General features: G+C 41.5%; 1 protein-coding gene across 5 annotated transcripts in view; it reads left to right on the top strand.

Annotated features, from left to right (window-relative positions):
• The first annotated feature begins 1,029 nt into the window (after window positions 1-1,029).
• Window positions 1,030-27,413, top strand: part of pdlim5a (PDZ and LIM domain 5a) — a 254,170-nt gene continuing 227,786 nt past the window's right edge. For 4 of the 5 annotated variants that reach the window (XM_072583851.1, XM_072583849.1, XM_072583847.1 and 1 more), the window contains exons 1-2: window positions 17,804-17,894; window positions 19,052-19,186. In XM_072583851.1, coding sequence (XP_072439952.1) covers window positions 19,091-19,186 — 96 coding nt within the window. In that variant the 5' untranslated portion in view covers window positions 17,804-17,894; window positions 19,052-19,090. Of the gene's footprint in view, window positions 1,165-17,803; window positions 17,895-19,051; window positions 19,187-27,413 lie in introns of those variants that run through there. The other variant, XM_072583846.1, reaches the window with a different exon arrangement.

The following is a 27,413-nucleotide window of genomic DNA, read 5'->3' as shown; positions in this document are numbered from 1 at the left end:
AAATGGGTACTTACGGAATGATATTTCAGCAGCTACTTTTGAGCAAAAGAGCAGAGAGAAGTGAAAGTGAATAATGTGTGACAAAAGCTGGAGTTTCTCTTTAGCTCTATCATTTTGGAATGCTGTTCCCAGTGAAGAAGCAGCGACTTGAGGAAACAACCATTCACTGAGAACTTAGATCCTTGTCTTGAGGATACTCATCAACAATCAACCAACTGTGGCCTCAGGTTCAAAGTCTAACATATCAAAAACGTCAAGGACTGTTTAAACTGCAAAGCCACATCTCCGCCTAATCTCTACCACTCTCCCCGTCAAACTTATTGCCTATGCTTTAGTCTGTTTTTGCCGTCGTATTTTTAGGATCTTTCCTTGGGATTTCCCTTAGGAACAAAATTGGCTCCATCGTTTCTTTTAAAACAAACTACATGTTGATTGACGCTGTGTGCTAATTATTGAAAGACGCTGCTATTTCCTGGGGTTAAAGTAGACCTTGTTCAGAATACCCCTCCTTACTTGGTCCAATCAATTGTAAAACAGCAAATCAAAACAAAGAACTGCTCGAGATCTGAAACAAAAATAGAAATTGCTGGAAAAAGTCAGCAGGTCTGGTTGTGTTAACGTTTGGAGTGCAGTAAGTTGAAGGGTCACTGGAACTGAACGTTAACTCTGCTTTCTTCCCACAGATGGTGCCAGACCTGCCGAGTTTCTCCAGCACTTTCTGAAATTTGCAAAATTCTGCGCGCGGCGTTAATAATGAAAAAGGAAGATTCTAAAACAAAGCCTCCTCAAATTAGCGTAAAGCAGTGAGATCTTGGGACCTTTTGTCTCGCTGGGTCGTAAGAAAACATCAGCTGAACCATTTGGTTAAATTTGGGCGTCTGTGAATTTTGCAAGTAATGTTTTAAGTTAATGTGTCAGGAATTTCCGATAGGCGTGTGCTGACTTTTTATTCTGACAGCAAATTCCCTCCCCCTCCCTGGGGTTACGTCAGTGGGTGGGGAAGACAGAAGGGTGTGGAAATCCCCCTTTTCTCCTCCTCCTCATCGCCCGCTGTAAATGCTAGCCATGGAGACGGAAGTAGAGAATTAAGGAGGAAAGCTTTACGGGGATAGAGATTGGTGGACAGCAGTGCCAGGTCGTGGAGACTGTGTGCATGAAGAAGAGGTGAGAGGAGGGGAGGCTGTGAAATCGCTTTGCAGGGTTGATTTTTGTTTTTGAATGGGGCGGCTTGTGACACATGCAAACTCTGGCAAATTGCAGCTGGAACCAACAAATAGAACCAAGAAATAGAGAGAGGGAGGAAAACGGGAAGGGATGGCGGTGTCAGAGATTGGTCACTGAGGGAGAGAGACACGCACACAGGCTGCTCTTATTCACGCCTCAGACCCTCCGAAAATCTGCAGGCGTGAGTTTTTAATTCCGGACATCATTTAGTGTGTGTCAGCTGTGAAACGGACTAATGGAAGGGAGAGTTTGCAGGAAGCGCTTCTGCAAGATGTACCTCTAACAGAAGTTGTGTTTCAGTGTACACTCTGTGCGGATCTGTATTCATGGGAGACTTGGGAATACATGCAGCCAGATTTTTCTTTTTAAGATAATACATGAAACCGTAGTTCTTTCTGGTTGGAGTCACTTGTAAAGCTCCCCTCCTCCAGTAGATCGCAGTTTGGAGTGTCTTTGATCGACAGGGCCAATCGGCAAGGGCCACTGATGTTGCCGTTTCCCCTCTGGTCCAATCAATGGTGGGTAGGTGGGGCTTGTGTGTGAGGAGGCGGAGCCTCCGTGGTTGCTCTCCAGGAAGTGGTTTCAATGGGCTCGGTCACTATGAACTAACAGGACAGGGCTACCTGAGACTGGCTCACTAACCCCCTTCTGTTAAACCCCTTTTTCTTCGAATCACCTGCTCAGAGATGTTCTGACACACCTCTGGATTTGAAACTGAAGCTTCCAGGCTTAGAGGTAGAAACATGACCACTGTGTCGTAAGCGCCCTAAATGGTGTTTGGAGTAATGTTCTTGACACATTGTCAGAAGATGTTCCAGTGAAGTATTGATATACCTCAGCACCTGCTGAGGTCACCATCAAGGGCACTTACACCTCTCCTGAGGTGTGGTTATGCTCAGATTAAACCACCACCAGTCATCTCTCTCTCTCTCTGTCTAATGAAATAGCAGTCCCATGGGATTGCTATGTTAAAAATCACATCACACTAGTCATGATTTGGAGATGCCGGTGTTGGACTGGGGTGTACAAAGTTAAAAATCACACAACACCAGGTTATAGTCCAACAGGTTTAATTGGAAGCACTAGCTTTCGGAGCGACGCTCCTTCATCAGGTGGTTGTGGTGGACACAATTCTAAGGCACAGAATTTATAGCAAAAATTTACAGCGTGATGTAACTGAAATTATACATTGAAAAATACCTTGATTGTCTGTGGAGTCTTTCATCTGTTCAAATACCATGATAGTTTCACTTCTTTCATGTGTAAATCACAAAACCTTTTTTTAAAAGTTGCATTCTCAGGTTAGCTGTAACAATGGGTGATAGCTGGACAATATGTTGAAGGTAAAAACAATGACTGCAGATGCTGAAAACCAAATACTGGATGAGTGGTGCTGGAAGAGCACAGCAGTTCAGGCAGCATCCAACAAGCAGCCTGCTGCCTGAACTGCTGTGCTCTTCCAGCACCACTAATCCAATATGTTGAAGGTGTTAGCCCCCTGTGTTCTCTGTCTATGCCATGATGTTTAGATTGATTCTAACCTAAAAAGTGAGATAAGAGTTTTACATGAATTCATGCAGTTCTTGAGCAAAATACAATGTAACTCTGCAAATACAAATTCACCCCACAAAATATGTGTGCATGTAGGTCTTTGTCTATGTGTCTGTTTGGGTTGGGGGTTGTGAGTGTGTATATGTGTGTATAGTGAGTGTAGAGTGTCTTAAGTCTATGAGGGGGTGCATGTGGGAGTGTGTGTGCATGTCTGGGGTGGGGGATTGTGAGTGTCTGTGTGAGAGAGAGAGAGAGAGAGTGTATGTGTGTGTGCGTGAGTGTAGAGTGTCAAAGTCTCCTGAGAGGATGCATGTGTGAGTGAGTGTGTGTGTGTGTGTGTGTGTGTGTGTGTGTGTGTGTGTCTGTGGGGGGTGTAATGGTAGTCACCTGTAATGTGACATGAACCCAAGGTCCCAGTTGAGGCCCTCCCTATGGGTACCGAACTTAGCTATCAACCTGTGCTCTGCCACTTTTCTCTGCTGCCTGTCCCGAAGTCCGCTTTGGAAGATGGTCACCCGAAGGTCGGAGGTCGAATGTCCTGGACCACTGAAGTGTTCCCCAACTGGGAAGGAACATTCCTGTCTGTTGATTGTTGTGTGGTGCCCATTCATCCGTTGTCGTAGCCTTTGCACTGTTTCCCCAATGTACCATGCCTCCGGGCATCCTTGCCTGTAATGTATAAGATAGACAACGTTGGCTGAGTCACATGAGTACCTGCCACGTACAAGGTGGGAGGTGTCTCCATGTGTAATGGTATATCTATGTCCACACTCTGACATGAATTATTTATATAAATTATTTTATTATAATATAATTTATAAATTTATGATTAGAAATTATTTCTCATATTGTATAAAGACAATTAATAGGTTGAGTATAGAAATTGGGAGGTCATGTTGCAGCTGTACAGGACATTGGTTAGGCCACTTTTGGAATGCTGTATTCGATTCTGGTCTTCCTGCTATAGGAAAGATGTTCTGAACTTGAAAGGGCTCAGAAAAGATTTACAGGGATGTTTCCAGGGTTGGAGGGTTTGAGCTCAAGGGAGAGGCTGAATAGGTGGGGACTGTTTTCCCTGCAAGGTCAGCGACCTTTTATAGAGGTTTATAAAATCATGAGGGACATGGATAGGATAAATCGATAATGTTTTTTCCCTGGGGTGGGGGAGTCCAGAACTAGAGGTTATAGGTTTAGGGTGAGAGGGGAAAGATTTAAAAGGGACTGAAGGGGCAACCTTTTTCTCTCAGAAGGTGGTGTGTGTATGGAATGAGCTGCCAGAAGAAGTAGTGGAGGCTGGTACAATTGCAACATTTAAAAGGCATCTGGATGGATGTATTATTAGGAAAGTTTAGAGGGATATGAGCCAAATGCTGGAAAATGGGACTAGATTAATTTAGGATATCTGGTTAGCATGGACAGGTTGGACCGAAGGGTCTGTTTCCATGCTGTACATCTCTATGACTCTATGACCAAAGGGTCTGTTTCCATTCTATACATCTTGGTGACTCTGATTGGACAAATTCAACAATCAGAGCTGAACTGACTTTGGTAGCGAATTCAACTAATACTGACTGACGACAGAGCTATTGAATCAGATGGGAGGTGAAATTCTCCTCTCTTTAGCTGCCTGATATTGGGCTGCTTCAGTTCAATGATCAGACATTGACGTCGTTGTGCTGCAGGGAGGTCGATAGCACGGTCTGTCCTGACAGAAACGGATGTATGACTGTGCCCTGTTACTCATTGCTGTGAGCAAGTTCAGAGAGAACAGGAAGGGTGGAAATGAGTAGCTATCATTCAGAATGAAAATACGGAGAGTCGTAGCCTTGAAACTGACACGGCAAGTTAGTATTTAGCCTGTGTAGACATGCAACTCACACCCTTCAAAGGTCCCTGGCAAATCTAAAGAACACTTGAACGTTAACTAAATACTGTAGAGTCTGGGCATCAGAAATGAAAATCGCAAAAACATGCTGGGGGCCAGCATTTGTGAAGAGAGAGAAAGTCTGAATGAACATTTTAAGATTGGTGACTTTTCCTTCGGATTCCTTGTCTCGAGTGTGGATATTTGAACGAATTATGCACTCTGAAAAAATGTGAAAGAGCACATTTTTTAAGCAGACTGTGCTGGAAGGGGCAGGCAGTTTTGTTATATAACCTATCAGATAGGTTGTGTGGGTTGCACATGTAATTTAACCCTGATAAATGTGAGGTGATGCACTTTGTAAGAAATAATGAGCCAAGGGAGTACTCAATGAAAGGTAGGACTCAAGGAAGCTCAGAGAAACAGAGGGATCTTGGAGTGCTTGTCCACTCCACCCTGAGGGTGGCAGAGCTGGTTAATAAGGTGGTTAAGAAGGCATACGGGACACTTGCATTTATCAGTCATGGCATAGAGCTGGGAGGTCACATTGGAGCTACAGGACTTTGGTTAGGCCACAGTGAGAGTTCTATATGCAGTTCTCATACCCATACTATGGGAAGGAAGCAATTACACTGGAGGGGATGCAGTGGTGACTTACCAGGATGTTGCCTGGGATGGAGCATCTCGACTATGAAGAGAAACTGGATAAGCTCAGGTTGTTTTCTTGGGAGCAGGGAGTGTTGAGGGGAGATCTGATAGAGGTGTATAAGATTGAGGGGCATGGACAGGGTGGATAGAAAATAGCTGTTTCCCTTAGTCAAAGGGTCAAGAGCAAGGGAGCACATTTGTAAAGAGAAAGTCAGGAGGTTTAGAGGGAATTTGAGAAAAAAATCTTTTCACCAGAGGATGGTGGGGATCTGGAATGTATTGCCTGGAAGGCTGGTTGAGTCAGGAAACCTCACAACCTTGAACGAGCACTTGAAATGTCATAACATTCCAGGCAATGGGTCTAGAGTGGGAAAGTGGGATGAGTGTAGATAGTAGTACATTTTTTTGGCAATACAGACTCAATGGGCCGAATGGCCTGTCGATATCGTACGATTCTATGAAATGAATTTCAAGATTCATATTCAATATTATGCAAATTATTGAGGTTTGGACAATAGTAACCTGGGCTGGTGACTATGTCTCTTCTGAATTCCTTACACTTAAAGTAAATCTGGGAGTCATCAGCAGTGAGAAGGCAAAGGATTACAGTTACGTTTGTATTATCCTGTATACTATCCACCAGCATCTCCGGCAATCAAACATTTCTGAAGGCTCAGTTTATTTTTTGGAAAATTTGCATTATCAGAACACTGAAAGTGACTTTCTTTTATAGACAGTTTATAATGACTGGGGGTGGCTTTAAATTTAAATTATTAGGTTAGTTTTGATGATGATGTCTGAATAAAGGTATACTGCTCTGAACAATTTGTTTCTTAAAATGACAACTCAAAATTTCTTTTATTTTTCTATTGTTATGGTGTGGTTTGCTCTAATGCCCTGCTGTCCAGGGGCCCTTGACTATCCAGATGCTTCCTTGTTATCTTCACTCCAACCTTATCCTGTTTCCATAGTAAAGTAACTCCCTATCTAGCATTCTCTGAGCTGACATAGATTTTACTATACATAGAATTGTATACAATATAGACTGAGACCATTTGGCCCAACCACCCAGTTTATGCTAGGATTCTGCTTGTGAGGAACCTTGTCTCATCCTAGTTGAATCAGCATAACTTCTGTTCTTCCTTCCTTATGTATGTAGCTTCCCTTAAATGCATCTACACTTAAACCTTTGACTTTTCAGCAATGCTTTTGTCTTGCACTCATCTGGACAGAAATGCAAGAAAACCAACTTTATAAAAGGAACAAATTGACAGCATAAAAAGTGTGATCATGCTATGACCAATCAGAATTGACTTGCCTTGAACTTAATCAGTTAACTAAAAGTCCTGATACATTTCTATGTCAAACAAAATCCATAGAATCACATACCCCTTTATTCAGGTTTTGTCTCCCTTCCCTATTTTGTGACTATATTGATAGACAATGCCAACGTGTTTGGTTTTCATAATTTCCAGCACATATGCAGGCCATTGGGTTGGTATTGATACTTCACGCTGGTGTTCCTTCTTGGCGGTGGAACTGAGTGCCTGCAACCTCTTTAATAATCTGTGCACAGCAATCAGCATTGGCAAGAAAAAGGAAAATCGCAGAGATAAGGAAATTAAGGGGAGCAGAACCTCCAGCTGCCCCTCTTCATTTCACCTGATCAGCATCACCTTCTTTTCCTTCCTCCCTCCCTCCCCAGCTAAACCCAGCATGGAGAATGATCAGGAGGGCACAGTGAAAGAGTGATTTGTTTTTGAAAGTGACTTAGAGGGGGTCAGGTGGTGAGGCCAATGTGGAGGGAATTGGATAGACAATCCCAGAGGGCAGACATTAAGTCTGTTGTGCACCACAAATGGAGCAGCAGGATCACTGGGGAAGTTGTTTGATGTTGAGTCAGTGATGGGGAAAGTAGAGAGATTGAAGTTTGGAGGTGAGCATTAAGGGTTGGGTTGGGTTGGGCCGGGCTGGGCCAGGCTATTGCAGAGCAAGAATGTGAACTTTGGAATGAGCATGTTGAGGCAGGAGGAGTTGGCGGAGCTCAGAGCAAACTTTCAATGTCTAAATAGATTCTTGTTCTTTTTAAAAAAAGTTGGAACCTTGGAATTATTGACTCCTTCTCTGCTCCTTTGGCCTTCTGTATCATACTAGAATCCTGAAGTGTGTACCTGTTTATTTGTGGCCTATCAGATTGTTTAGAATACTTTTTCAGAAAGTTTACAATTGATAGAAGATCTTTCTGAAGTTGCATTTTTTTTCAATGTAGTTTCTGTTCAGATTTGCTGACTTTCTTTTTGTGTTCATTATTTTTAATTCTGTCAATTTTGTTTTGAATCTCTCTGAAAAGAGAGACATACTGCTGAAGTTTTCCATTTTGCACTCATCAGGGCAAATGCAAGAATGCTAATTTACAAATGATTCCATCAGTTTATACTACAGGAGGTTGGTAGGTTGACTGACTTCCTGAAGCAATAGGGAACTTTGTGTTTGCTCTATTGGACCCCTTCAGAATCTTAATTATTCTTTGTTTAATAAGTACAATTGGATTGAACAGACTGCAGTAACTCATTGCATGGAAGCTGAGTAGAGGTCACATATATATTCACAAAGTATGAAATGAGAGTGGGAGTGAGGCCCTGTTAAAGGCTTAAATCCTTGTTTTTGACTAAAACAGCAGAGAAAGTAGTTGTTTGGCCCATCATACTGTGCTAGTTCTTTGACAGAGCTGTCAGGTTAGACCCACTGTCTTGCTGTATTCTAAAGGCTGTGCAAATGTTGCCCTTTTCAATTAATTTGTCAATTCTTTCTTGAAAGTCAGCGTGGAATATACTTCAAGCACAAATAATGCTGGAGAAACTCAGCACATCTGACAGCATCTGTGGAGAGGGGAACAGTTAACGTTTGGCATATAGTCTTGGAAAATGTCTTTTTTTTTCCTCTTATTTTGATAGAGGTAAAGGGAATATATGGTGTAGAGACCCAATATTAAAGACGAAGGATGAAGGAAGAGAAACGGCGATGCAAAATGGTTGTAAATAATGGTGTGACAGGGAGAGAAAGCCCTCTCTATTAAGTGCAAAGTAAACAAAACACATATACAGCCAAGCTGTTTGTGAGTTGGAGCTGGTGTGGGTATGGGGAGAGAATCTAAGAAAAATGAGCAATGGGACATCACATTCTGTTGTTGAAGTTATTGAATTTGATGCTGAGATCTTGAGGTTGTAAAGTGGAAAATGAGATCCTTGAGCATGCCTCGGATCTTCTTTCATTATCCTTTCAGGTAACGCGTTCCAGTTTGTACACTTCTCTGTTTATTTAAAACAAAGTCTTCTCTCTTCTGTTTTAAAAAAAAGTCTATAACGAGGAACATACCTTTTGGCCCTATTTTTCTATGCCAGTGTTTACATTCTAAGAGTATTGTGCTTTACAAGCTTTCCCTTACCCCTTTATCAGTTTTTTCCAATCAACATATTCTTCTATTGTTTTCTCCATCTTGCTTATTTAACCTGACCTTTTTAATACAATGATATTATTTGTTAACTATTTCATATGGTTCCACGTTCTCACCACTTTCTTTTACCAGTGATTTTGTGACAATCTAAAACAATGAACCTCTGACACTGGTGATTTGAAACACAAGCAGAATTTGCTGGAGAAGTCAGCAGGATTGGCAGCATCTTCAAACCTTTCTGAAGAAGGGTCATTGAACTCAAAACATTAACTCTGCCTTCTCTCGACACACCCTACCAGATCTGAGATTTTCTCCAGCAATTTGTGTTTTTGTATCTGTTGAAATCTGTCTCTCCAGGTACCAATCCTCCTATCAGTGGGAACAATTTCTCCTTTAACTAGTTTTCAAAAATGAACTCCTCCCAGATTTGGTTTGCATCAATTGTATTAAGCCAAAACTGTGACCATAAAATTGTGATTGAAATGGGAATTTTTATTGAATTTCACCAATGTTCAAAGTAAATTGTGGGTATTTCACCATGATATACTAAATTGAATGTGTGTGTGGACATTAGTTTGTCAAACATAACTCAGTGCAACACTATTCCCCTAAATTAAAAGGTTGTGGGTTCAAGTCCCACTCTACAGACATGATTCAGAAATCTCAGTTGACACTCCCAATGCAGTATTGAAGAAGAGTTTCACAGTTTAAGATTCTGTCTTGAGCTCATCAGGATATTCACAAGCTTACCGATGTAAAGGAGAACAACATTAAATAGTATATGGAAACATAGTGCTAATTGATTGGCAGCTGCATTCTGGTACAAACATTGACATGGCAAATATATCAGCTAGATGATGATTGGCAGATCATTGCCAAGCTTTGTTCCAGTTTTAATCAGACTGGTTGACTCTGGCATTGCCCTATAGCTCTGGCAATAGCCTCATAAGTTTTTTGTGAAACTTGAAAGGGTTCAGAACATCCTTCCTGTAGCAGGGAGACCAGAATTGCACACAATATTCCAAAAGCGGCCTAACCAATTGACTATTCCAGAGCACTCCTATATTCTATATTCTAAACCTGAGGTCATCAACGACTCTCATATCATAACCCTCACCAAGTGTATTTACCCATTATTCATTTGGTTGCTTACCTACATTGACTCCCAGTCTAACAAAGTCTTGATTTTAATATTGTCCCTGTTCTTTTCAAATACTTTCATGGATTTCTGCAATCTCCCCCAGCCTCTCAATCCTCTGATTTCTCAGATTCTAGCCTCTGGAATGTCCCTAATTTTGACTCTATAACTGATAACTGCGCTTTCAGTTGATTCAAGTCTGTTATGAATCTCACAACACCAGGTTATAATCCAACAGATTTATTTGGAAGTACAAGTTTTCTGAGCTATGCTGTTTCGTCAGGTAGCTGGCTCAAAGGAACAGCGCTCTGAAAGCTTGTACTTCCAATTAAACCTGTTGGACTATAACCTGGTGTTGTGTGATTTTTAACTTTGTCCACCCCAGTCCAACATCGGCACCTCCACATTACAACTGTAATGTCATGTCATGTCATGTCTCACACATCATATGCCTTTAAGAAACAATGGTGATAATGGATGGCATGGTGGCTCAGTGGTTAGCACTGCTGTCTCACAGCACCAGCGACCTGGGTTCAACTCTAGCCTCAGGTGACTGTCTGTCTGAGTGGAGTTTGCACATTTCTTCCCATGTCTGCTCTGGTTTCCTCCCACGATCCAAAGCTGTGCAGATTAGGTGGATTGGCAATGCCTAAATTGCCCAGGGTGTTCAGGGATGTGTAGGTTAGGTGCATTATACAGGGATAAATATAGAGTAATAGGTTAGGGAGAGAAGTGTAGGTGGGTAACTTTTCGGAGAGCAGATGTGGATTTGTTGGGCCAAATAGCCTGTTTCCACATTGTAGGGGTTCTCTGCTATCATGAGGATGTGTGTTGTAGCATGTGATCTGAGAGTATAAAGATTAGATTAGATTAGATTACTTACAGTGTGGAAACAAGCCCTTCGGCCCAACAAGTCCACACCGACCCGCCACCCACCCAGACCCATTGCCCTACATTTACCCCTTTACCTAACACCACGGGCAATTTTAGCATGGCCAATTCACCTAACCTGCACATTTTTGGACTGTGGGAGGAAACCGGAGCACCCGGAGGAAACCCACGCAGACATGGGGAGAATGTGCAAACTCCACATAGTCAGTCGCCCGAGGCGGGAATTGAACCCAGGTCTCTGGTGCTGTAAGGCAACAGTGCTAACCACTGTGCCACCGTGGCACCCAAGATCTCCACCTTGTTGAGCATTACTTGAAGCATAACACTCTATTGTTATAAACTAATAACTTTTGTGCCTGTGGAATGTAATGTTTTTTGTACATGATAGTTATTCATACAAATGTCTGTTGGATTCTTCAATGCCAAGATATCCAAGCAAAATTTTTTTTAAATGTGACAGGAACATTACCACATCAGGTAAAACACCCTGCCTGAGGCAAATGCTTTCCTTCATTTCTTTGCCTGTCTCCATTATTCCTCCTTTTGAGATGCCTCATATAACCTACCTATTTGACCCTGCATTTGACCCTCGGTTATCTCCATATCAGGCTTGTAACTTCTTTTATAATGCTTTTGTGAAGCTCCTTGAGACATTTTGTTATCTTAAAGGACCTATGTAAATAAAAGTTGTTGTAATTCAGGAAACAATTCATTGCTATAAAAAGTGTTGGGATGTTGTGAAGGGCATTGCATAGAAATACAAGTTTTGTTTTTCAATTCTCACAGGTCTGGTTCAAAATGGAACAATTTCATTTTCTGCTGTGCTTTGCCACCTCTGTGTTATGTCACATGGCTAATATGCCATAAGTGATCTGATGATATAAAGGTCTTGATCTCTATCTTACTGGGGCCATTTGTAACGTGGTACACAGAAGGAAGTATGCCACAGTTTGCTCAATGTCAGCTCAGACGTGGTCATGTCTGTGACTTGTAATGCAGGTCGTTCTGCTATAATGTGGGTTTTGTCGACACGAGTTCACTTTAACGCGAATGACGAATTGGGGACCCTGTTTCTAAAGTGCTAACTTTTAAAATGTGTGTTAGCTGTAACATGACTGTTTCTAAAGCATGATTTTTCTATAATGTGGGGTTGCACAAGAACCATAACGTTATTGAAGAACCGACTATAATTATGTAGCTAGGAGCTGTAACAAATATCAGTACGATGTGATTCATTTCCAATTCTTGTGTTACGTTAACTAATTAAATAATTTCATGAGGTACAAATACCCTGCTAAAAGTAAGACTGTAAGATGTCGGAGCAGAAGCCGCCCATTCGGCCCGTAAGTCTGTACTGCCGTTAAAAGAGATCATGGCTGATCTGATAATCCTTCTTTCGTGCCTTCCCCATAACCTTTGAATCTTTTACTGATTAAACATTCGTGTATCTCAGCCTTCAATGTAATTAATGAAGCAAAAGCTGCAATAGCTCTCTGTGGTAAACAGTTCCTGACCTTTTTCAATTCGATTTCATTGGCAAGTGTACTCAAGTACAAATGTACAGGAGCACAGTGAAAAGTATATAATGTTGCCACACAAGGCACCATTTTAGGCACAAAATCTTAAGAAGAAATTTCTCTTCATCTCTATGTATGATCCCCTTATTCGGAGATTATGCCCCTGGTCCTAGACACACTCACAAGGGAAAACGCTCTTTCTAACATCTACCCTGTTGACTTATTTAGGAATCTTGCATGTTTCAATAAGGTATCTCTCATTCTTCCAAATTCCAATGAGTACAGTCCCAATGTGCTCAACTTCTCCATATCATACTATCCCTCAGTATCCAGTATCAACCAAGTATACCTTTTCTAGAATGCAGCTCCTTACAGTATATCTTTCCTTAGATAAAGGGTTTGAAGCTATTCACAGTATTCCAGCTGTGATTTGACTAGTTTTAGAAAGGCCTCCCTTTTTTTTATACTCCAGTCCCTTTGAAATGAAAGCCAATATTCTATAGTCTTCCCTATTATCTGCTAAACTTATATGTTTGTTTTTAGTTATTGATGGACAAGTATGCCCAAATCTCTCTGTGTTGTAACTTTCTGCAGCCTTTCTCCATTTAAATAATATTCAGCTCTTCAATTCTTCCTGCCAAAGTGTGTATTCTCACATTTTCCCACATTATCTTCTATCTGTCAGGAATATTACCCACTCTTCTGTCTATATCACTCTGCCAACTCTTTATGTCAAGCTCACCTATTTTTATATCACCCACAAGCATAACTGCAGTACACTCACTTTCTTCATCCAAGTCATTAATGTATAATGCATTGTAAATCATTGTGGCCCAGCACTGATCCTTGTGGCACACCACTGATTACAGATTACCATCCTGAAAGTGCCCCACTTATCTTAGCTCTTTGCCTTCTATTAGTTTGATGTTCTTTTATCTCGCCATGCTAATATATTCTCTGCAACACCATGACCTCATAGCTAATTAAATAGCCAAATGAGTGGAACCTTATCAAATGTCTCCTGAAAATCCAATTAAATTACATCCACTGTTTCCCCTTTATCTATGCTGCTTGTTATTGTCATAAAGAGTTTGAATAGATCTGTCAGTCATAAGTTCTCCTTCATGATGCCATTTCTGACTCCATTTAATCATATAATACATTTCTAATTGCTCTGGTAACTGTGGTGACCCTTTATAAAGGAGTGACTCCCAGACCCGCAGATACCACGGTTATCACATCACTCTGAGTCCTTGAAAGTGTCATCATGTTGGTTCTTCTGCAGCAGGAATTGAAATGAATAAATGCCATACCCATAGCTCCAGGACTATACATCTGCAAGAGGATTAATAGTGTAAGCTATGTAAGATGAAAGCGACTCAGCTGGAACAACTAAGTGCAGTTCTGACCCGCAGCAAATAAACAAAGATGCTTATGGACAGCACCTTTTGTTTTAATATGTATTAACTAACTGGTCTATTAATTGCTCAGGGCTGAGGAAAGCATGTTGCACAAAGGGAGTTGAAAAATGCAGCACTGGCTGGTCAGCACTGTACATAGATGGAAGTGGAAAGGACCTTCGCAAAGCAGATGAAACTAACTGCTGGCCTTGCCTAGTTGAAAAATCATTAGAATGCTCTACATCCCATACCACCCAGATCTAAATTCAATATCTCAGCCCCTGGCAGCCTGTAGGTTAGGATATTGTGTACTTGAGTTTCATCCAATCAGCTAATGTTCTCAAATGCAAGATGATACATATATAAATTGTTCAGAGACTTGTATTAAATGCAGCTGTCAGTACCAAAGCAATATTTCCTCAGTCCGGGTCATATCAGTAGGAACATAAAGTCTTGTGCAGTTTCTGTAGCTCTTTAATGAGCAGCTCTCAATCCATGTAAAATCACTCAAAGTTATTGTAGCTGCTCGACACCGTTGTTGCTTGGGTTTTCTAGTCTATCTGAATGCTTTGCTTTTCAAATTGATACCACCATGATCCAAGGACGTAGAGTCATAGCGTCATATAGCCTGAAGACAGCCCCTTCGGTCCAACCAGTCTGTAATCCCAAATTAAACTAGTCCCCCCTGCCTGCTCCTTGCCCATATCCCTCCAAACCTACTATGATGGAGCAACCTGTAGAAAGTGCTCCAAACCAGCTTAACTCTTAATGTAATTTTTAGAACAGTGCTGCGTTTTAAATTGATTGTCAATATGTTGTTTTTTAATCACCGTTAAGTTAGTTAGTTTAGGATGAAAGCAATTAAGAGCAAATTTGCTTCCACCGTTGGATTGTACAGGTTTGGACTGTTATGCTTGAGGTCATCCTGCTCACTATATTTTCCAGAGAGTAACTAATCTGTTTTTAAAGAACAAAATGTTGCACCCTATACCCCTAACCTGCCATGGTCATCATGGCTAACCCACCTAGCCTGCATGTCCCTGGACACCAAGGGCAACTTAGCATGGCCAGTCCACCTAACCTGGTCCATCATTGGACTGCGGGAGGAAACCAGCTCCCCCAGATGAAACCCATGCAGACACTGGGAGAATGTTCAAACTCCACACAGTCACCCAAGGTGAGAAAGGAACCTGGGTCTCTGGTGCTGTGAGGCAGCAGTGCTAACCATTAATTATATTCTTAAAGTGCTATTATTTTTCCTTGGTGTTACAATTAACAATGGATTTGGCAATTTTTGATGTTGAAATGGATCTGATAATAGTGCAGGCTTAGTTGTTTCACCTCAATAATTGTATCTTGCAATAAGTGCTGCAGTATGAGAAGATTCTGCTTCTGTGGAAGCTCTTTTATATGCTCATGGGTTCTGGGCATGACTGGCTGGCCAGCATTTATTATAGAGTCGTAGAGTCATATAGCGCAGAAACACACCCTTTGGTCCAACCGGTCCATGCCAGCCATAATCCCAAACTAACCCAGTCCCACTTGCCTGCGCTTGACCTATGTCCCTCCATACATTTTTCATTCATGTACTTATCCAAATATTTTTAAAATGTTGTTACCCGCATACAGGTATTATTGCCCAGGGGATGTGTGGGTACTGCTGCATTATATAAGTTGTGACGTGCAAAAGCACTTATTGGTCTATACTGGAACTAAAGTGCATTGGTGTAGTGCCAGGTAAGCGCTCTGGTAAACTTGTTTGTCTGAAAACTTCAGTACTTACTTTTGCAACCTGCATATTGTCAGACAAAGAAACGGTTTGTTTTGGTGTGGGGTCATTGTGTTACATACTCAAAGTAGTCATTTGAGTAATAGTTTGGAAGTCTGACATTTGAAATATAGTTTGAAATATTTGAAAACCTGTATCTGTACAAACACTGAAGTCACCTTAGTAAAGGAAAACTGGATCAAGGCAGCCTTACATTGGTGAGTTGGCCTCATTAAAAATGAGCATATGGGTTGTGTGTGATTATCAGTACTCCATATTTTGAAAAGGCCCCTTTTTAATGTAAGGGTGGTACTAGAACTGAGGTTATACCTATTAGGAAAGATTGAGCAGGCAGAGGGTGTTTTTCTCTGGTATTGGATGACCTAACTGACATCTTTAAAATTGGGAAAAGGTTTGATAAGGTCAAGAAAATGTTCCAGTTTGCTGGAGTCCATATCTAGGTGCCATAAGTATAAGATTGTCACTGATAAATCCAGTGAGGAATGGAGGAGGAAATCCTTCACACAGTGAGTAATTAGAATGAGGAGGTTAATACAATATGGAATTGTTAAAGTGCATATTGTGGATATTTCTGAAGGGAGCTGAAAATGTGTTGCTGGAAAATCGCAGCAGGTCAGGCAGCATCCAAGGAACAGGAGAATCGACGTTTCGGGCATAAGCCCTTCTTCAGGCTTCTCATTCCTGCGCTTTTCCAGCAACACATTTTCAGCTCTGATCTCCAGCATCTGCAGTCCTCACTTTCTCCTATTTCTGAAGGGAAGCTAGATAAGCTCGAAGGGAGAAAAGAGTCCGCGTATGTACTGACACTGTAAGATGAAATGCAGAGGGAAGAGGCTGTTGTGGATGATGAATATCAGCATGAACTAGTTGGGCTGAATAGCCTGCTGCTGTGCTTCAAATCTTACCTAATTTGATGTTTGCTATGCACCGCTTACCCCAACAATCTGAAAGCTTTGCTCTTGTGCAGTGTAGAAATCAACACCAACTTGTAGCTTGACTAATATTCTTTATTCATAACATCCTGTCGAAGAGAGTTTGCCAGTCATTTTCCCCCAAGCATCTGGGATGTTGAAACAGCCACTAACAGGTACTTTATGGAGAGTCTATGGTTGTGAATAGAGATGCATTACTTTCCAATGAGATACAAAGTTGAGACTCAACCTGTTTGTGAGTGGAAGTGAAAGAGCACATGATGCTTGGTCTGAAGTAGTAGAAGAGAGGTTTCTCTATGATGTCTTAGTTGAGATTTAACTCTGCCAATAATAAAACAGATGGTCTGGTTATTATTAGAATTAGAATCCCTACAGTGTGGAAACAGGTCCTTCGGCCTAACAAGTCCACACCGACCCTCCAAAGTATAACCCATCCAGACCCATTCCCCTTCCCTATATTTACCCCTGACTAATAACATACACTATGGGCAATTTAGCATGGCCAATCCACCTAACCTGCACATCTTTCAACTGTGGGAGGAAATTGGAACATTAGGAGGAAATCCCCACAAATATGGGAAGAATGTGCAAACTCCACACAGTCACCCGAGGCTGGAATTGAACTTGGGTCCCTGGCGCCATGAGGCAGCAGTGCTACACACTGAGCCACCGTGCCAAAAGCAGGTATGGCACAGAGCGGCCATGATCTCTCTGAATGGTGGAACAAGCTTGAGGGGCTGAATGGCCTATGGATACCCTTTCTATGGGTACCTTCATACCAGAGTGTCTCATATTGTGGTGCTATGTAATGTTTATAAATGTACAGGACTTTCTGATTTGGAATCAATGCTATAACACAACAGGAATGTTCAGCAGTTCACATTGATGTCTGATTCAATGATATCACTGTTTCCAAAACAAAAATAAAGAAACCGGGCTCAAATGAATTTGTGAAAAAACTTGACAGTAGTGTTCACTTTCTCTTTACCAAGTCATATGAGACTTGCTCAGCATATATTTAACAGCCAGGAGGCTATCCGTAATCTCATTGATATCCCCTATTGGCTCTGCCAGACAAATGGGTTCTAAAATTACATTTATTGTGTTGTAAGGTGGTTGGGACTGGAGTTTTGACAAAGTGTATAAGTGCTCACTCTCTGGATCACAATAGGATGTTGAGCCTTTTTATTTTGTATTCTCCTGCTGAGGTCAGAGAGATCAGAGTGTGCATTCTCTCAACAATGTTTCGTATGTACCCACTGTTCTGTCATGGTTAGTCCTCAAATAAAATGGAACCTTTTAAATTGGTCACCTTGCGTCATGGTGAAGCCCTGAAATACTTTGGTGTAATCTTACAGGGGCTTCCTTTATATATAGCAGGTGCTGGCTGCCAAACTTTGTGCTGTTTTATTCCTTGCAGCTTGATAGCAGAGGAGCACACAGTGTTGTCTGCTGTTGAGACCAATTGGCTGTTGCTCTCAGCAAGGTAAAACTTTTGCTTTATCAAACAATTGAAGTCAGGCTTGGCATGTTTTTTGTTGTATTAGGATTTAATTGACTGGAAAGAAGAGGTTGGGAAGCAAATTTTGGCAGTAATTTTTGTCAGGAAGTCTCTGTTATCAGTTGCATGATGTTTCCTTGCTCATGGTCCCAATTTCCAACTCTTTCATATAATCATCTTTAACAGTAGTTATAAAAAGGCATACGATAGTGTTTGACAATGTATGTACAACTGACACTGTCATTCACATCCATTCTGTGTCACCATCTGTCTGCAGTAAGCATGGGAACCTCCTGTATTTCAACTTAGTGGGACTGATTTACTGCCATGATTCAGGTTGAATATATGCCTCATGTGTTTAGTTGTCTTGTGTGTGTTTCTGCATATCATGTCTTTTATTTTGAATGGTTAAAGTTCCAGTAATTGGGCCTTATTTAATGCAAGGAATGTTCAGATGTTTTAGTAGAAAATTGAGCTTGTTACTTTAAATTGGTAAATTAATCTAAATTGCTAGACCCATCAGCAAAGATTGAACTGCCTGAGGCTCTTTTCTCTGGCAAAGAGGAGACTGACAGGGTGACTGGAGAACATTGCCTTTGAAGATTTATGAAAGGGTTTGATGGGGCAGATGATGTGGTGAATGCCAGAACTGGTGGGTCATAAACTTATCGGAACCACTAAACTCCAGCAAGGAGTTCAGGAGGAAGTTCTTTAGCAAAAGAGAAAATGTGGAATTCATTCCTGAAGGGGGTGGTTGGGGTGAATGGATCTGTAGATGTATTTAGAGAAAATCTCAATAGGTAAATGAGGGGGAAAGGAATAGAACAATGTGCTGATGGAAGGAGATCAGGAGGAGGTGTGAGGAAGATTATGAGAGACATGAACACCTGGATGAACCTCTGAGGCTAAATGGCTTTTCGGCAATGCAAAATCTTTATTCATGCAATTACTCTAGCTTTAAAAAAAATTACTTTAACTGCTTATGTGTCTGTGTCTCGCTCTGTCTCTCGCTCTCTTGTGTTTGTCTCTCTCTAAACCATCCTATTGTGTGATCGAGGGCAACAATACAAATTTGTTCAGTTACAGTATACATCCATATTCAGTTGTACTAATTTTTGTTTTTTTTCCTTTTCTCTCCTCAGTTAGTTGACTTAGACACTGGTGTGTGAAAAAGCCAGATCATGAGTAACTACACTGTCTGTTTGCAAGGTCCAGCCCCATGGGGCTTCAGACTTCAGGGGGGCAAAGACTTCAACATGCCCCTGACCATCTCCAGGGTAAGTATGGTGTCTTTACCTCTTCACTCTAACTCCACTGATGCCATGTGTTAATTAAAACTGCTACCACAAGCATCTTGAGCAGGAACAGCATGATCAACATGATGAGAGGTTGCTGGGATTTAGAGGGTTGGTAGCTTTCTTTTGGGTAGCGAGTAGATCACTTTATAGCTTCAACCTCTTGTTCTGTCTTTCCTACTGAATACCCACTCAATGTCTTTTTGGCATCTCATTATGCCAAAATTGGCTTTCACCAGAATGTTCCCAAAGGGACGCTCTCTTGAGTTGTCCTTTGGCAGTACAAGCTCCAATTCCCCATACGAGTTCTTTGTGGGAATTTTTTTTTAATATCCATCCTTTCTTGGTGTTTTGGAATGAAGGGGAGTCTAGAGGTTAATGGGAAACGGTCAATAAAGTCAAGTTGAGGCCAAAACTGGATTGGCCATGATCTTTATTGAATGGCAGAGTGGGCTAAAGGGGCTGAATGGCCTATTCCAATGCCTGCTTCATACTTTTTTTTAAGTATTGATGGGCGAAACATGTCTCAGTTGGAGAGTGGTAACAGAACTTGGTGCGAATGTCTGCACTTGAGTCGTGAGCTTTGGGTGAAATAGCAGATGATTTATCACATGACCTGTAATTGCCATTCTCGTCACACGTTTCACCTCCACTCCTCCTCTCTAATGCCGACATAACTCAACAAGCAAATGCAGGGTGAAGAGAGGGTTATTGTTTAATCTCCCAAATAGCTGATGATCATCCCAAGGAGATTAATCTTGAATTCCCAGAGGTTACAGGACAGTCCTGGAGATTCCAGGCGGAATCCACAGCATGTAGGCAAATGAGCTGGTATGGGTACTTCACCATACCTGTTAATGGAGTACTGTTGGCATGTCTTAGTTGGTATAAGTGTATATTACCTTGGCATGCTGGCATAGAGAGAGCCTTCTAAGTGTTTTGTTTGAGTTGATGCCTTCTTTGGCCCCGTTGGCATGTTTGAGCACCAGTACTGGAACAGAAGCTTCACCTGATCCCAGTCTGAATTTGGTGTGTCTACCAGACCATGCCACCCACTGGTACAATACTGGTCAATAGAATGGCATCTGACAGTGCAAACAACATGAATGTAAAATGGCTCTATTTTTCCTTGTGTCCATCTGCAAGACTTGGTAGAGGATATGGAAGAGCTAAAACTAATTTTTAAAGTTTTTCTTTTATGTTTTCTTCAAACTCTCCAAAACTCTTTTACAAGATGGAAATTTATCCTCTTTTTTTTTAAACTAAAGTAGTCTGCACCTTTTCATGTCCAAATCAGTTGCTAAGCAGCCAAAGGCTTAAAGTAAAGAATGTGCATTTCTATAAAGTCCTTTCACGACCTTGGGTCATCACCTTACATATGTTTTGAAGTGTGCTCCCTGTTGTAATGTCAGGAAAGCTCAGTTGTTCTGTTCATATAATGAGCCAGTAAGGTCCTATCTTGAACCCTGAATGTGCTGTGTTAACTATCGTGAGCCAGATCTGTTGCACATTGATGGTTTAGATATTTATTTCAAAAGATCTTTGAAAAGATACTTTATGGTTTTTCTTGGTGAAATAAGTTTCATCCATGTACAATAAGTCATTTCAGATATGCTGACTGTTCCTTTTTACGAGAAAGATCTCACTGGCTGGGCAACATTGGTGGGCAATCACAAAATACCACACTCCACTTTTAGATTGAACGTGTGCATCATTGTGAATGGGACTAATATTAGCCAGAAGCTGTGGAAAAAATGAACAAATAGACACATCATGCATGCAGGCTGAAATGCTGCAGAAACTCTGTCAGGCTCCCTCTTCCCCTGCCTTTCGAATATTGGCAGCTCGTGTCTCCAACACTGTTGTGAATGACGTGTGTTGTTCTAAATAAAGCTTTCCAAGTTTCGAATGAGTGGGCCTGCTAAGTTGACAGTTTGTATTTCCAAATTCTTTCCCTTTTGGAGTGCGGGGTGCATCAGGCTACAGCTGGCTGGAAATGCCTGTCTAGCTGCTCTGAATGCTCATTACAGAGCTTCAGGCTGCACTCACCAGATTGGGCACAGGTTACTTTCTTGTTCCTCTCTCAAAAGGGCCCAGTGTTTCTGTCTGGGCCTCTTACTCTGTCTGTGTCAATTCTGTTGCAATTGCCTTGCTGTTGATGGATGGATTGATCATAGGTGTTAGAGTAATAAGAAAGAACTCTCTTATTTATGCACCTCCTTCCCTGGCCTCTGGATGCCTCCACTTGTTTCACAGCCCACAAACTCTATTTTGAACTGTCCTCACTGTTGTACTGCAGGAAAGCAGTGCAGCAAGCTCCTGCTAACAACAATAAAATTGGTGACGGGCTTATTTATTTTGATAGAAGGATAAACGTTGGTGAGAACAAGTAGTGCTGTGCTATCCTTTCTACATCTATCTGAGACGGTAGGTGGAGCCTTGGTAAACTATCAACATGACACCCATCAATGACCCTCATGGTGTGGGTGACAATTGGTTACAGAAATCGCCATCTCCTTTGTTCGCTTTTTCTATTTGTGAATTCCAAGATGTTCTAAGATCTGTGCCTCTGAGTCAGAGGGTTGGAGGTTCAGCCTCCCCTCAGGGATTCTAGGGCAAGGGTGTAGGCTGACCCTCCAGAACAGTACTGATGGAGTGCTGGATTATGTGAAAGATCCCATTGTGCTATTTCCAATGACAACTGGGAAGATAACCCTGAAGTCTTGACCAATGTTTATTCCTCCACCAACTACACAAAAAAACAATTATTGTTCACTATCTCTTTGCTATTTGTGAGAACTTGCTGTGTGCAAATTGGCTTCATGAATTACACCAGTGACTACATTTCATAAGTGGTTGATTTGGTTGTATCTTTTGGATGGTCTAGAAAGGAATTAAAAATAAATAATATTTTGAGAGTGGCTCCAAGTTATATAGCTCATTTGGAGAACTGGTACAGCTATAATGGATTCTTTCTGTGCTGTAACATTTGTTTGTGGATCTGTGACTTTATTTGTTCTTTGCCAAGTATTTTACCTGTCTGACGCATCTTCTGGGAACTGACCTGAAGCTGAGTAACAGTTCACAAAGGTGTTTTGGGGAAAGTTAATAAATTGGGAGGATTCTGGGCATGGTTGTTTCTATGCAGCAATGGAGCTTTGGACTGTGGGAGGAAACCCATGCAGACAGGGAAAGCATGTGCAAACTCCACACAGACAGTCGCCTGAGGCTGGAATCGAACCTTGGTCCCTGGTGCTGTGAGGCAGCAGTGCTAACCACTGAGCCACTTCTGTAGGGATCCTTTATTTTGTTCTTTGTGTTTCATTGTGTAATTTTAGTGAATAATTTTTTTGTCAGTTTTAAAACCTGGTAGTCAACCTAGCTAACTTACTCTGGGTAATTTTCACTCTCCATTTACTGAAACAAATTGCACCCAGCACACCCAGATTTTACTTGTCATAATCACATCAAACGTGGAATACAAATGTGTCTACATTATATTTTTCCTTCACATATCGCGAAGCAGAGATCTCAATCTGAAACGTAGGGTTTATCTGGGTATCCTCTTCTCCTTTTCTATTCTTTCAAAATGTGGGTTTGTTGTTCTGTGATGTGGAATTCCCTGTTCTAAAAGAATCTAGCCACTCATTCTGTTTCATTAAAAACTAAATTGGGACAGAGACCAGTTTGCACTTTGACCTTTCATGGCTAACACTTAGTTCGGAGTTTAATGCAGTGGTTATGTCTTCTTGCTCCTGAGCTGTTGATGCCAGTTTTGGTAAATATAGAATAATCGGGTATAAGAGGCATTGTGCCCAATGGGGGCCGATTTATCAAACCGAGCAAGTGGCTGTCAGACTTCTACCGCTGAGTATATTTCAATAGGGGAAAACCTAGTGTGAGACGCTCAGTGATCTAATGAAATTTGCTGGTTACTGGAGCATTGTTCAACAAAAACCAAAGGGAGGGAGTGTTGCTGGGATTCACTAACAGCAATGCAGCAAAGAATCAGATTACACTTATCCCACTGCAGTTTCTTGAATCTCCCTAGTTTTCATCATGTTATTGTTGACAGCTGCGTCCTTAAACCCCTCTGCCTCACTATGTGTCTCTCCTCAATTTTTATTAGATGCTCTTTAGAACTTGTTCCTCCTTTAGAATTTGTTCATAATATTTCCGTGTGTGGCTGAGTGCCAAGTTGGGAATGAAAATATTGCTGTAAATTGCCTTGGAATGACTTATTACATGATCGAGGTGATGAGAGTCCAAGTTGTTGCCCTGGGGATCTGTAAAATTATTTTGACTACTGTATCAAACTGGCAATAAAAATGCATTTTTGTTAAGTACCATGGAAATGTGTGGGAAAAGCATAAGTGACCAGACTTTGGAAGTTGACATTGGTTTAGTTAATGTAAATCATTATGGAACAAGTTGACCATGTTGTTTGAGACTAGGCAGGCTTGTGCCTGATGTCGTTGGTGTGGTTGGAGAGTTGAGTGCTTTTATTTGTCATGCACAAGGTTAGTGACAGTGCAGATACTCCACAACCACCTGATGAAGGAGCAGCGCTCCGAAAGCTAGTGCTTCCAATTAAACCTGTTGGACTATAACCTGGTGTTGTGTGATTTTTAACTTTGTACATCCCAGTCCAACACTGGCATCTCCAAATCATGAATAAATGCACTGATTTTTACACCCTGAGATACAAACCTCTACGTCATTGCCCACCTCTTGTTCCATTTTTGAGAAGGTGGTGGTGAGCTACCTTGAAACACTTGTTATGGACTTGGCCAGACCACTCAAAACATTCTTAAGCAGGCAGCCCAGACCATAACTTAGCAATTTGTCTCAGTAAGCGGACAGTGAAAATTACCTGGAGTAAGTTAGCTAGGTTGACTATCAGGTTTTAAAACAGACAAAAATTTATTCACTAAATTATGCAATGAAACACAAAGAACAGAATAAAGAATGTCTACAGAACTCAATTTACCCAAACTAGACTTAATTATGCTGTTCTGAATATACACAACAATCCCAATAAGCAAACCCCCTTAAAAAACAGTATAAATTGAACAACTGCTTTTGGGTTGAAGTTAGAACGGCAGAAGGAGGGAGAGAGTTTCACAAGCTATTTTCACACAGCTAAACTCCTAACTAGTTCTGGACTGAACTGCACAGCTAGAGAGCTGACCACTCCCCTTTCATTGTACAGGTCACTTCGAAAACATGACCACTTTGGCCTGAAGTCTCCTCTGTTTACATATAAACAAAAGGTCTCTCAAAATCCTATGTCATCTTGGAGCTGGGAGAGTGTTATGACCCCTCTGACAAAACGCAAGGACACCGTGTCCTTGAGAAAAGGAATAGCTCTGAGAAGAAAGGGACCAACTTTGTGACACACTGCAATCCGTTTAGGTGCAAGTGTGAGGGAATCCCAAGATTTTGACTCCCTGAGGGAATGACAATATATTTGCAAGAAAGGATGGTAAGCGGCTTGGAGGGGACTTGGTGGTGTTCCAGTGTATCTGCTGCCCTCTCTTCTTTCTAGATGGGGGTTTGAAAGGTGCTGTGCAAGGTGATGTCTGTGTGACTATGACAACAATTTGCATTGATCAAGTGATGTTTCCAGCCCACATCCACTAGGGGAAACTAATGCACTCAAACCTGAAAGTTAAGGGGTAAATGGAGACAAGTACCTTCACTGAGTGACATTTGCTGAGCCACAGGAAACTTTGGCCAACAGCATCCTAAAGTGGGAGGTTTTATGAGGCATTTTAACAAGAGAGCGAGCGAGTAAGGGAGCAGCGATAATTATAGGGTGAATTCCAATATTTATGGTCCAAGTGGCTGACGTCAGAGCTGTCAATAATGGGTGAAACGATATCAGGGCTGTGCAGGAGGTCAGCATTGTTGGAATGTGAAGGTCTTGGGGGATTGTAGAAACCAGAGCACATTACAGATAGGTCAGTGAGGCTTTGAAAACCTCATGTGCTGCTTACTCCAACAAGGAGAGCTTCAAAAGCAAGCACAGTGTCGAAGGTCAGTGCCATTCGTTTGCCAGAGTTAAGCATTCATACTGTTGTGTAGTTAGGCAGGTATTACCCATGCAGTACTAATGAAATGGCAGTGCTATGAATCAGTCAGCTACCGGATCAATGCTTATATTTTGAAAAGGGAAAAACCATCACATACAATTATTTGCTGTTCCATTCCATTAAATCAATACATTCTAAGAAAATAAGCACTTGTCACTTATCACTGCTATAATGTGGTGTGTTCTATGAGATTAAAGCAGAGACGTTTTTCTCTCTGTTGGTCATCAAAGACTCATCTCCTACATTAGGTCCCAGAAGAAATCCTGCCTGCTGCAAATGATGTTGTTTAGACAGCCCGAGCCTCTTTATACATTTGCCTTTCCTCAGCATGACTAATAATCGTGGATCAGCCGCACCCAGCCTTTCATGTATTTTGCCTCGAGTCAGCAGAATGTACAGAACAATACAATCGCATTATCCTTTTTGCTCCAGGTCTGTCTCCCTCCCTACGTGGGTGGATGTGAGTCTCAGTCTCTCTGAGACATTGTTAGTGTCTCTGTGTTGCTTTTATCCAATTCAGAATTACAAAGTATTGTGTTCTGCTTTTATGCTGTGTCGCTGGTGTTGTGTAGCTTGTGTTACTGGTGTCTGACTGTCTTGTTACCTGTGTGCATGAGCTTTGGTATCTGACTGTTGAACCTTTTCACTTTGCTCTTATCGTTTCTTCCAGATATAGTTTAAGCAAGGGGTTTGTGGATCTGTGTCAACTAAACACGATGGTGGCACGTGAGTGCTGATAGGTGTTTTTTGTTACCAAGGTCAGAAACAAGTTCAGGATTCCGAACTGAAGCACATGTTTTTGTTTTGGAACTGAAAACGACCACTTCATCAGATTGGATTGTGTGAACACTTCACAGATCTATTGCCTTCCCTCTTCATATTCATGAGCTTTACATTAGTGTTCAGGCAAAGTCTCGATGCCAGATACATTTCCATCCTTGCATTCGAGTTAGAGTCCTTGACTCTGGCTTTTAATTTTGTAATGATTTTGGAATTTTCTTCATTCAACCAAGTGTGACACAACAAGGTGTCCCCAGTTGTTTGGTTAAGTGATTGTACACTGGATTGCAGTAGGAAGTTTTACATCAGTCCCATGGGATAGGAAACATTTAGAGGACTAAGGGCCAAACAGAGGAAAATGGGACTAGTTCACTTCAGGAAAACTGGCCAGCGTGGACGAGTTGGGCCAAAGGGTCTGTTTCTGCGCAGTGTGACACATCAATTTGCAGTACAGACTAAGCTTTTTAAACTTTGATAGATCTCTGTCAGTGCTTATTCTCTACATAAATTGTCACCCAGTCTTCATTCACACCTACACATTTTTGTTTTCACTCATGTACTTGTCTGGCTTCTTCTTAAAGGCATCAATATGATTCATGTTCACAACACCCTGTATATAGCGAGTTCCCCAAACTCCTAATTCTCTCTGGGTAAAGACGTTTCTCTTGAATTTCCTCTTTGATTTATTGATGTCTTCATTTGTATTTATGGCCTCACCTTCTAGTCTCACCTCGCCAGTGGACATCTATCCTGTCACAATTGCCCCATCAGGTCTTCTCAGGAGAGAGGAGACCTGTGGTCTATTCTTTATTTCTGATAATCTCCGGGAAGCTGAAAATGGCAGAATGATTTTTTAAAAACAGGCACGTGTACAATGCTAGAATTGGAGGAGCCTTGAGGTCTCGTAGAATTGTAGGACTAGAGGTGATTACAGGGAAATGGAAGCTTGTAAAATAACTTTTAAAATAGATCCTCTGACTGAAGTAAGGAGTGGGTGTAATGGGTGTGCAGGATTTGGAGTTGGCACATGGGCAGCACTTTTTTGGGTGAGTTTCCTCATATTTGAAGTTGCATGGTTTACGTTATGACTCTCCTAAGAGCCCATCAATCCCCTGTTAACTTTAAGGCTTGGAGCCATTAATTTTCCAGTGAATGTGGACTAAAGTATGTTTTGATGTGTGCCTCACTACATTCCTGCCACTCCCTTCTTTCACTTAGAGTCGTGCAACAAAGAAACATACCCTTTGGCCCAACTTGTCCATGCTGGCCAGTTTTCCTAAACTTGACTTAGCCCCATTTGTTACCATTTAGCCCATATCCCTCCAAACCTTTCC

Source organism: Chiloscyllium punctatum, chromosome 14 (genome assembly GCF_047496795.1).
Source record: "Chiloscyllium punctatum isolate Juve2018m chromosome 14, sChiPun1.3, whole genome shotgun sequence".
Lineage (NCBI taxonomy): Eukaryota > Metazoa > Chordata > Chondrichthyes > Orectolobiformes > Hemiscylliidae > Chiloscyllium > Chiloscyllium punctatum.
The sequence above is the reverse complement of the archived record's forward strand: the minus strand, read 5'-3'. Positions and strand labels throughout refer to the sequence as shown.